At 45.8% G+C, this 12,474-nt stretch overlaps 1 protein-coding gene across 1 annotated transcript; it reads left to right on the forward strand.

Moving 5' to 3' along the window:
• The first annotated feature begins 10,053 nt into the window (after positions 1-10,053).
• LOC120105127 (ent-copalyl diphosphate synthase 1, chloroplastic-like) lies at positions 10,054-11,909 on the forward strand. The gene is given in 6 exon segments (XM_039117287.1): positions 10,054-10,465; positions 10,561-10,744; positions 10,850-11,064; positions 11,151-11,271; positions 11,354-11,466; positions 11,584-11,909. Coding segments are annotated over 6 exon segments (1,248 nt in total). The 5' UTR covers positions 10,054-10,176.
• The last annotated feature ends 565 nt before the right edge of the window (positions 11,910-12,474 follow it).

The following is a 12,474-nucleotide window of genomic DNA, read 5'->3' on the forward strand; positions in this document are numbered from 1 at the left end:
GAGCTCGGCTCGATCTCCATCAACCATCGAGCTCGGCTCGATCTCCATCAGCTATCGAGCTCGGCTCGATCTCCATTAAATACCTCGACTGAGGTCGGGATGTCCCAAGTATCGACAGTGCGTGCCCAGACCCTTCGATACTTCGGAAAGACGGGGTAGTACCTTCGCGGTCCCCGCACGTACCTCCTCGACTAAGGTCGGGATGCTCCGAGTGTCGACAGTGCGTACCCAAACCCTTTGACCTTGGGATGATGGGATAGTACCCTCGCAGTCCCCCCCGAAAATAAATGTTCGCGATCATCCAAAAGTTTGAGATGCAGCCATCGATCTCCATCATCTGTCGAGCTCGGCTTGATCTCCATCATCCATCGAGCTCGGCTCGATCTCCATCGACCATCGAGCTCGGCTCGATCTCCATCGACCATCGAGCTCGGCTCGATCTCCATCGACCATCGAGCTCGGCTCGATCTCCATCGTCAATCGGGCTCGGCTCGATCTCCATCGACCACCGAGCTCGGCTCGATCCCCATCGACTATCGAAGCTTGGTTCCGATGTCAGATACCTCGATCGAGATCTGGGCATCTTGAAGCCTGCGACAGCTTCATATATGAGCTCAAAGGGTTACGACCCCATGCTTCGGATTAAGCTTGCGGTCGTCCTCTACGACGAGCTGAGGTACCACTAAGAACAATTTGCGGCACGAGGCATATAACCCGAGAAGGTATGTTATGATCGGTGCCTGCCTTATTCGATACGCACATTTAATTTATTTTTATGTTGGATATGTAAACAAAAATCCCGGCCAATATCGGGGTCCTCTGCCGAGCCGATTACGAGCTGAAATCTCGTCGAACACGCCCGCACGAACCCTAGTACGGTTTCTCAGCAGCTCGGTGAAATTTAATCCCGAGCTCAGAGGGTTCAACGATTTGGGCCACAAGCTAGTTACCTAATGAGATGATTAGAGCACGGCGCCCCACAGCTGGGGCCCCGAGCTCTACAACCGCGAAACTGCGGCTCAAGCTTAGGAGCTTGGCAAGCTCGAACATTTTTTCGGTCTAAAGTGCCTTAGTAGCTCGGAAACCTGAGCAGTAGAGCCGTGGAGAAATGTTAGCTAAAAAGTGAACTATAAAGGAATTGAAAGAACAAAAGTTGAAAAGGAATATTTCCATTCAAAAGTTCGGAGGCCAAGTACAAAATTAAGGCTCGGCCGTGCGATAGACAAGGGCCGACCTTTTGTTACAAAAAAGGGAAAGAAAAAGTACAAAGTTTTAAGAGGCGGCTGTTGGGAATTGTATCCTAAATGTCAATCGTCAGCATGTTGATGATTAAATGAATTGACAAATCAATAAAGTATTTTTTGGCATTATTCATCATTTTACATCTTCAAATGAACTCTTATATGATGAAGTCCTTAGGACTTATTATTGATAAAGGAGATTTATCTTCGAGTCCTTAAACTAGTTCGCGACCAAATGATATGTTGTTACAAGGACGACAGCATTATCAAGATTAGGTCGTTGTGTGACATATACATTGGTTGTCCTCTTAACCAAGGAGTGTGGAGACACTGGTATGCCACACAGGTGAAGTGTAGGAGTATATTTCACTGAACGTGACCAATTCCGGAACGCTCTACTGTCAAGAGATGTTCCGAGTGGATATGGGTATAAGTTTGGCCCTCTGACCTGAGACCGCAACTTGTGACTAGCAAGCAACTCATTGTACTTTGGTACCGGGACTACCTGGATTTCTAATTCAGTGACGGAAGGTCACTGGGTGCAGTCAAGTACTTGCATAGTCAGTTGTGAGTCGAGATGGAATTGACCCCTCCTGGAAACAGGAGATAATGTCTTGTGATTAATTTAGCAAAACCTTGGCCAGGGTAATCCCAGTGAGAAGTCACGGGATATCTAAAGTTAATCACATAATGGATGTACTAATTATAGGGTTGACAGTGAGCTCTAAGTCATCCTGGCATTAAGAGTCAAAGGGATTGAATTATACAGTAACCATAGTTCAGGGTTCCAGAATATTTGCTTCGCATATAATCGGCCTATTCGGACGTCGGGTACCATTGCTAGATGGTCACATCGATTAGTGTAGGAAGTCGTTCCTATACTACCGGCTTAGGTTCGAACCTATGAGGTCACACGCATAGAAGATTCTTGATTGATCAAGAAGGCTGATGAATGATTAAGAATCATTCAGGGGTAATTTGGTCAATTCGATTGGCAAATTATCTTATAAAATAATTAAAGTAATTATCGGAGGATTTAATTAGTAATTAGATTGCTAATGAACTCAATTGGATTGAGTAATTAGACTAAGGATGAGCCAAATTGAATTAGATTCAATTCTGGGCTCAATCAGGGTTTTTGACCTGATTGGATTAGGTCTGAATCAAGAGGACTTAGATTGACCAAATTAAATTAGATTAAATTTGTGCTTAATTAGGGATTGACCTAATTGGATTAGGTTCAACCCATGGTAATTGGATCATTCTAATTGTTAGGATTTAATTAAATTAAATAGGTTTGATCTGAAACTGTTCGGATCTTGAAATCCACTTGTCACATATCCATGCAAGGCGCCATAAATTGATTTTTAATATGATTAATAATTAATTTAATTTATTTAATGGTGCCATGGGACACTTGGCAACATCAGGGACCTCTTTCATCATTAGATGGGTCGAAATGGAGAGATAAATTCATGAAAAGAATTGGATAAGATCAAATTCTCTCTCTTCATGACATATGTCATCCTTATCTTTATCTCACTTCTAATTAAGGTTGAATTTCGAATTTAATCACCACAAAATCACCACGTGACCCTCTAATCTGATTGGGGGCATGGGAATTTCGAAATTGAAAGAGGAAAGTGGCAACATGATGAATGGTTTAGATTAGATCAAGCTTCATCATGTAATGGCACATGAACTTGAATTTTGAATTCAAAATTCAAAACCCCACAAAATCCTCCACAAATATGGGATGGTTGGCATGAAGTTAGGTGGGAGAGCAACATTAAAAGGACCTCCATCAGCTGGTGGTCGAATTCAAAGAAAAAAAGAGAGAAAAAGAAGAAGAAAAAAGGGAAAAGGAAAGAGAGGAACCCTAGTTCATGCGTGGAAAAATTCTGCATTCAATCTAGCCGATTTCTTCCTCCTCTAAGTCCATCGTGCCATTAGTGTTAGGGGTCCCTGATAAGAGTCTTTAGATCAGATCTAAGTCCTCTTCAATCCCTTTAAACTTTTCCTCCAAGTTCTTCCAAGAAGGCGGATCAAAAGTTGATAGCGTTTGGAAGATCAAATTTCAGCCTCAAGAAATTCTGCGCAAGCTAGCACTTCCGCAGGATTGGATCTCTTCAGGAACTTCGCGTGGACTTCTCGTAGAGGCCATTCGTGTGCGTGGCTGCGAAGTCGAGGATCAGATCCACAAGTTTCATCCATCATAAAAGGTATTAATCCTACATTAATCTTTTATTATGGTGTCAAGATCTAGGTCTGATTCTCCGAGGTTTTACCCTCTTTTGGGGCTCCTCACGGAGATATCTCTAGAATCCATTCAATGGATATTCGGAGATTAATCGGAATAGAGTTCTTAAGTTTCAGATCTGATAGTTAATCATGCATGAAAGTTTTAGCATAATTGTTTTAAACGATTCCGGCATAATCCTATGTGTTCTTAAGGTGCTGATTTCTAGATTTGATCTTGTAAGCATGCATGAATTAAATTGTTTGATTCGATTTTTCCGCTGTGTTTTTAAAACTTAAAAAGAACTACGTATGGCTTGATCCCCCTTATGAAGGGGTACGTAGGCAACCCGATCAGGTTCAGCCATGGTTTAAAAAAAAAAAAAATCAGCATGCTTAACACCGAAGAACCTAGGATCCACTTTCAGCGGCTACCGTGGCATCTCCAGCCGAGATCTCCCCGGGCTCGACTTCGATGCCCTCGATGACTTCGACCGCCTGATCTCCTTCGGCAGTGGCCCCAACCTCGCCGCCTTCGGTGCTTTCAGGCGCGACCTCGGGAGCGGTTCCCGAGCAGCTTCTTCCGTGGGAGCCTTCGGAGCTGCCTCTCCGATCGTCTCGTCCGACGTCGCCCCGAGGCCTTCGACTCCAGCTCCGGGCTGAAGTAGATTGAGATCAAAATTGGGGCAGAGCTGGCACAGTTGATTGCGGAAATCGTTGAACCCTTGGATAAGGCCGTTGAAGGCTTCCTCCTCGAGCAACTCTTGAAACTCTTCTGATTCTCGGAAGAGCCGGACGACATTCTAAGCCCGTTCCTAGGCCTCTTTTTCCTGAGCTTCGAGCTGCTCGGCCTTCTGCTCCGCTTCCTTTACTCTCTGCTCGCGGATGGCGAGCAGAGATTGCGCCTCGGCCAGGCGAGCCTCGGCGGCCCGCAACTCTGATCTAGCCAGAGTATGAGCGGCCTTCTCCTCCTTGAGCACCATGGATAGGAGCTTGACTTCGTCCTTGGTGGCGCCCACTCTAAGCAAGAGCTCCTTCTTGTGGAGCTCAAGTTCCACTAGCCTTCTGTCGGCCTCTTCTAGTGCCCGAGAACTCCGAGGAGCTCGTTCTTTGTAATCTGCCCCGAGCACGATCAGTGTCTCGATTTCGTGGAGGTGCTGCAACCAAGATAGAAATTAGGCCGAGGATAAAATTATAAAAGCGTAAGGAATAAATAACAGCAAATAATGAAGACCTACCCGAATAGAGGAGAGGCGAGTTGACTCCAAAAAATTATTCAGGCTCATGGCCTGAATTTTTGCCCTGTCGGCTAGAAGGAGCGCAACGCGGAAGATCTGCCGCGCCGTCTCAACATTCTCGAGGGCTGAGTCGCCCTTGCACACCGTCCATTCCGGAGCGTAGGGCCGCCTCTCTTGTTGGCCCTCGTTCTCCGGTAGGTTGGAGAGGCTGGGCCTTGTCGCCTTCGGCGAGGGCGGCCTCACAGCCCCTCGGCTACTGCCCGGCTCGGATGCCGGGCATTCGGGTCGGACAGGCGGCCGAGGGGGGACTTGCGAGATTGGCGCCGGGCATGCAAGCGCCATAGTGGTTCCCGCCGAGCTCCCGAGCTCGGAGCTCGAGCTTTCCCTCCGAGCAGCTTCAGAGGACCCGATCCGGAGGGCTCTCTTCTCGGCGGCCCCGTCAGTCGAGACCTTTGCCTTCTTCCTGGGCTCGAGCAGTTCTCCTCCGAGCTCGGCAGCCCTCTTTCGGAACCGAGCGTACAAAACTTCGTTCTTGGTCACCATCTTCGCAATATCTGCAAGGAGAGCAAGATAAGTTCGCAAAATATTACGAAGAAAAAGAAAAAGGAAATCTTTCTATTACTACCCTTACCCTGAGGACGCGCCGAGCTCAGACCGATATTGACCAAAGCGTCCTCGCTCACGAGGCCGCTCAGAAGAATACCATCCCCGAGGCCGCGAACGGCGTTAAGGATCCCCTGCTCGCGTACAGAAAGCCTGGGGAGTTTGTTGGCGGATCTGAGCCGGCTCTGCCTCCACCTAGGGTCGAACCCCCACGTCTGTTCGGAACCCAAAAAGAAAAACTTTTTCTTCCAATCATGAATGGACGACGGAGCACCCTGAAAGAGCGGCCGACCCACCCGAAGGGCGATATAGAGCCACTCCCTGTCTCCCGGATTGGACTTCAACATGAAGAGCCACCGGAAGACGTTCACGGAAGTCGGGATCCCGTATGCCATGCACAGGGACAAGAAGCCGATAATCATCCTCCATGCGTTCGGAGCAAGTTGCGCCGGGACGAGCTGGTACTCCCCGAGCAACTCGTTCACGAACCCATGGAGGAAAAATCGTAGGCCGGCCCAGAGTGCCTCCAAGTACACTCCGATCCGACCTACCGAGGGGTTCATTACCCGATCCCCCAACCCAGTGTTGGGTTTCCCAGTGCCCTAGGGCGCAGCGGAAGATACGGAATTATAAAATTTCTTATAAAACCCATTATATGAAACCCTAATAAGCTAAGATCACCTTAATAGTATAACCAAATAATGTAGAAAATATAATCTTGGTATAGAAGAATACCTATCACGCTATATCCAATATGTCTGAAGATGTCCTAAGGTGCCCAAATGTTAACCCTCCGATGTTGATCCACACAGGAATGGGTTCAAGACTCTAGCTACACCAAAACTTGATTCTAATTGTTCAATCCTTCCAAAGGATTTAATTGGCTGATTTTCCTTCACTTCCTTCTTCCTTTCTACCTCTAAAACATTCACTAGCCCTTTTGTCCTAAAGAAGACCCTCTTGTCTTGGGTTAGGACAAAAGAGAGAGGCTTGTAAGAAAGAAGAGATAAGGGATAGCGAAGAAGAGGCTTTTTCTTGGATGATCTTTAGAACCCCAGGGCGCCTCCTTATTTATAAGAGATGGAGGGATGCATCATAAAGGGATGCATCCCATCCACACACCTCATCATGATGAGGCATGTGCCAAGAGAGGCATCCCATCATGATGGGGTGCTAAGGAGAAGGGTGTATCAACTTCTTTCTCACGTCTCCCTCTTAAATTCTGATGATCCAAGGGCCCAAATGCAATGAACCAAAGCCAATGGTCCAGATCTAGGCACCATCTAATGGTCCAGATCAAAGCATCATCATCCAGGGTTCCACCCAATGGTCCAGAAGCAAGATGCCATCACCGATGGTCCAGATTCAGGGCGCTGAGCAACGGTCCAGATCTTTCATTCAGAGAGCCATCCAGTGGTCCAGATTCAGGCGCTGAGCAACGGTCCAGATCTGTCATCCAGAGAGCCATCCAGTGGTCCAGAATAAAGTGCCAACCAGTGGACCAGATCCTTCATCCAGGAAGCCATCCAATGGTCCAGATGAAGGCGCCAACCAGTGGACCAGATCCTTCATCTAGGGAGCGATCCAATGGTCCAGAAGTGAAGGCCCTATCAAACCCAATCCAATTGGGTTTAACCAACTTAAAAAAAATATTAAATCTAATCAAATCAGGTCTAATTAAAGCCAAATGGGTTTCAACTCTTGGCTAACCCATATTAGGTTATGATTTAATCATATTAGATCAACCTAATCTAAGAATCAAATTTGAATTTAATTTGAATCAGGAGCTAGGGTTTGCAACACGTGCTAGCATGTTCATCTTGCAAACATGATCTAATCCAATTAGACCCTTGATCAATTTCTTTGTGTGTGACCCATTGGGTTTCTTATCTTAACCAGCAGTAGGTGCAGGTGCAAGTTGACCTAACCTGATTAGAATACCTCTAATCCAATTTAGGTTCAATTTAGTGCTAAACCTGACTTAGCAATCAGAACCTTTCTAATGCTTTGATCTAATCAAACTCTTTGATCCGATCAACCTACAGGACAAGATTGATGTCTAGCAACGTATCATGTCTATCCGGAAGATGAGGAATGTATTGGACAAATCCAAACATACCCTTCAGTGGCAAGTTACCGTGCAATTCAATCCCTCAGTCATACTACATTCTGAATAAGTGCATGAGTATAGATCAATATCAAACTCAATCACTTATTCATGTCTCTCTCAATCTTTTATATGATAATTCAAACAATGAAACATTAGAAACTCTTTCTAATATTCATTTTGCTTCGATCAAAGGCTTCTTGAATCATCATAAGATTAGAGTAAATAGGATGTTACCTTCTCTTACTAGAAGTGACTGATTCCTTGTTGACCTACTCACAACCTTCGTACAAAATCCACCATATCCAGAATAACGTAAGGCAATGTCGTGAATGAGGGTAAACCAAAACATAGCTTCAAGTGCACAAGGTTACCATGGTGATCTCAGGTCTAAGGATCACTTGCACAACTCCCACTATGAGAACCATCTTTTGACAATTAAGTAAGAATCCATAAGATGTTCTCATGGCTGGTCATTTCAGTGAACTCATTCCTCTAATGAGCACCCACATCTTTGTATTAGTGTCTCACACAAGTGATTGTGAGATCAATCACCCTCTACATTGAGCATGCATAAGATGTGCCAGTCTTTTCAGTAATATTGATCTCCGACTCAATATACTAATTTGACTGGGAATATTCTAAATTAGGATTTTAGAATTTTAGGTCTCACTGGTATGATGTCATCATAACCCTAAAACCAATGTCCTAATTTATGGGGTTCATCATCCAATAATAAAACAGATAAGCAGCAAATGATGAAGCACAATGCCTTTATTGATATATATTGAGTGTTAAAGTACATGATTTGGAGGATTACAAAGAGAAACCCATCAAATAATTGGCTTATAAGGCATCTACTCTTTCACCTAGTAGGTTCCAAATGGAACCCTCACCGAGGAAAAAATCACTGCTCGGCCATCTCAACCTCCAGCTCACTCATCGTGGATTCGATTTTAGCCGGACCAAGACCCATTATGAAAAAGAAGGGGTGAGAAAATAAGGGTTCTGAGCAATGAAAAGAGGGACACCTGTGGGAGTTCGTCGGAGGTAATGGAAGATCGGCCGCTTCGGACTAGGAACTAGATGGGAAGAAGATGAAGACAATGGGAGAGAAATTGAGGATAGCCAAGGAGGAGTTATATATAGACCCCTCCGACGACTCAGATTTGCTCGGCAGAACGCTCCTCCCTGTCCAGATCACAACACATGTCAACCCAGGGAGTTAAGGCGCAGCATTCAATTCGGACCGATGCTTTGGAAAAGGAGATGCCTCGTCGGATCGTGTATCCCCATCATGAGCTCACAGCGCAAAAACGCTTGGGAAAACGGAAGGTACTAATGATGAGACACTTCGAAAAAGAAGGAACGCCGTCCACCTATTCCCATTAAAGTGTCTCGAAGCGCGCAATAATTCAAAATTCCCCTCCTAATCCACTTTAACTACTTCCGGCGCTCGAGCCTGCAAGCAGCTCGAGCTCGAAAGTCGGGGGTAGTGTTGGGGGAAAAAAGGTTTTATCCGAGCAGGAGGCAAGTAAGTATCCCTCCGAGCAGGAGGCGACCGAGCGCCCCCTCCGAGCAGGAGGCGACCGAGCGCCTCCTTCGAGCAGGAGGCGATCGGGCACCCCCCAAGCAAGGGGCGGCCGAATGGATCCCGACTCAAGGGCTTGAAGGTGCCCAAGCGGCTCCTCCAACTAGGAAGCATCCGAGCGGTAGATCACCATTATCGTGTTCTCCCACGAATCGTGCCGTGTCTTTACCAACAATCGATACGAACGGTCTCTCCAGACATTCAGCTTACGCAACAATTAAAGCGTATGGTCTCTCCAAACACCTAGTTCACTCAACAATCAATGCATGTGACCTCTGCTGGCATGTGGCTCATGTGGCTCACTCAACAATTAAGGCGCATGGCTCCTGTTGTCTACGAATGCTTAGCTCCACACGGCAAACCTGTTTGGCCATAAACGACAGCATAGTTCCGTAGTAATTCAAAGACTTCGGCCTGATGTCCTATGAGGACAGCATTGATTTACACGATCGAGCATTAACTTCCACTGTACGGCAGTACTTTCACTCTGTCCCATCACAGGTAAACCCGTTCCCCCTATAAATAGGGAATTCCTGAGGGGGGAAGGGGGGATTTTTTGGGGACTCCCTGACTCGAGCTCCTTTCTGGCATATCTTTGGGCCATCTCTCTGACTTAAGCATCGGAGGGCCGGCACCGGAAAAATCCGGCCACCGGCTTCTTGCAGGTCTCCCGGAGGACGCCGCACATCGCTGGATCGCCGCTGTTTGCTAAGCTTTCCCGGAGCTCCTCCTTCGCGGCCCAGTGGTCGCCCCCGGGTCCAAATTCCAGCAACAGTTTCCATGCCTAATTAACTCATCCCTGTGACATGATATCCCATGCATATAGAGTGGCTTGAACAGACGGACCATTTTTGAGCAGTTAAACAAAGCAGAAAATATTTCGAAGGGGAATCAAGTGCGAGGAATTGTGGGCAGGATCTGTTGATTGCTACGATCGACTTCAATATTTTCTATCCATTATAATCCATCCATCTTTTATGGTGGATGTGCCATTGATTCCTCGCACTACTCTCTTCCTTTCCTTGCTCTACTCAACAGCTCCCACCAATGCAGGAGAAATGAAACTAATAGCATATCTAGTTGTCAAATGTGTTATAGGACTGAGATTATTTGAGTTTATTCATGATCAGATGGTGTTTGGTCTCTTGCCTGTAGGACATGCGGGGGATGATTAATGGAGTGAAGTCGATGCTTAGCTCGACGGATGATGATGGAGAAATAAGCATTTCAGCATATGACACAGCATGGGTGGCCTTGGTGAAGCACCAAAATGGAAGTGGAGACCCTCAATTCCCATCTAGCCTGCAATGGATTGTCCAAAACCAGCTGCCTGATGGCTCATGAGGGGAGTACTCAATTTTCTTGGCTCACGATCGAATAATCAATACTTTGGCTTGCGTAGTCGCGCTAAAATCTTGGAGTATTCACGCTGATATCTGTGAGAGAGGTTCAGATACCAATATCCCTTTCTAGAACTAGTCCACTGCATTCTAGTCTGTCTTTGAATGAGTAAAGTGTTGATGAAAGAAATTGTTTTGATAGGAATTTCTTTTCTTCGCGACAATATGTGGAGGTTGGCTCAGGAAGAAGCAGAGCTGATGCCCATTGGCTTTGAGATCGCCTTCCGTTCTCTCCTAGAGATAGCCAAGGCCTTGGGGTTGGAACTCCCTTATGATGATCCTGCGTTGCAGGATATATATGCCAGCAGAAACCTAAAGCTGAAGAGGTAGTGGAATAGAAAGTTCTCTCACTCCACTTGTATATCTTGTGCACTTGCCATTCCTACATTATATTCTCAAAATAAATAAAAAAAACCAACATTTTACCGCAGGATCCCAAACGATGTGTTGCACAAATTACCAACATCACTGCTCTATTCCCTAGAAGGAATGCCTGGTCTGGACTGGGAGAAGCTTTTTGGGCTCCAATGTGTTGATGGGTCCTTCCTAACTTCTCCTGCTTCGACGGCCTATGCTCTCATGCAGACGAAGGACGAGAAGTGCCTCAAATACCTTCAGAAGATCGTTGAAAGATTTGACGGAGGAGGTAAAACTATTTGATTCATAAATGATGTATACAGTTTTTGATTTTGTTTTTGTCTAAATTAATTCTTGTGATATTATGCTCTGCAGTACCCAATGTATACCCTGTGGATCTTTTCGACCGTATGTGGGCTGTCGATCGGTTGGAGCGCCTTGGGATCTCCCGGTATTTCGAACCCGAGATCAAACAATGCCTGGATTTTGTCTATAGGTAAAAGTTTTTTGTGCACGAGTTATGATCAGCATTAGAATTTACTTATCTTTCGAGTTTTAAACATTTGATTAAATTGCAGATGCTGGACCGAGGAAGGGATTGGTTGGACGAGGAATTCTACAGTACCTGATGTGGATTGCACGGCCATGGGATTCCGTCTCCTCCGTTTACATGGATACCATGTGTCTCCTGGTGAGTAGCAAATTAAAATTGTTGAGGCCATCGTTGAAGATGTTAATTAATGGATATGAACTATGATTATAATTATTAATTATCTAAGACTACTCTTTCTACTTGTCATCGTTGAAGATGTTTTCAAGCATTTTGAGAAGGAAGGTGGCTTCTTTTGCTGCGCTGGGCAGTCGAGCCAAGCAGTCACTGGGATGTACAGCCTCAACAGGGCATCTCAGGTGGCCTTCCCTGGGGACAGAATATTGGAGCAAGCCAAGGATTTCTCATATAGATTTCTCCGAGAAAAGCAAGCCGCCAACCAGCTCCGGGACAAGTGGATCATAACAAAGGACTTGCCCGGTGAGGTAAGTAGCCGACAAATCTCGCTTGCTGAATTTTTTGCTAGAAATTTCTATTCCTGCATTTTTCTTGCTCTGGGTAGAATTTCATTTTGTGCCTTCTAATATTCATTTCAGCCCTCATGAAATGGATTGAAGGGACTTCTAATTAGACATTCTTGGTATGTATGAGGGTTTTGATAATATCATGATCTCATTATAAGCCCACCTTAAAATTATTATTGAGGGGCGAAATGGTTCGGATGGCTATTATTTTTTAACATCCGCCAAGGATGTAATTATTTGGAAGATTGTTATTGTTGTGGTTGAAATTTGGCCTGAGGGTGGCCATGCCGGAGAAATCCGAGAAGCCATCGGTTGGGACGGAGAAAGGGAGCCACATCCTATGCTCCGGCATACCTGCACAAAGCCTTGGCCGAGGATTCTGACGAGGGCCCTCCGATGGTTAAATTAGCAGAGTTTTTAGAGAGGTTTCTCAGTGTTTTGAATTGCTTTGTATTGCTTTTTATGGCCTCCTTTAGGGCATTTCCTTACCCCCTTTTTATAGGGTGAGGGTCTCGGCCATTGCCTGAAATCTCGGACCGAGCTGTGATCAGCTGGCCATTAACTGGAGACGGCGTGAATCACGGAGATCAATCCCACGGGCAGAGGATTCGAGAGATATCTTTTC

The sequence above is a fragment of the Phoenix dactylifera genome, unplaced genomic scaffold (genome assembly GCF_009389715.1).
Source record: "Phoenix dactylifera cultivar Barhee BC4 unplaced genomic scaffold, palm_55x_up_171113_PBpolish2nd_filt_p 000202F, whole genome shotgun sequence".
NCBI classification, from domain to species: domain Eukaryota; kingdom Viridiplantae; phylum Streptophyta; class Magnoliopsida; order Arecales; family Arecaceae; genus Phoenix; species Phoenix dactylifera.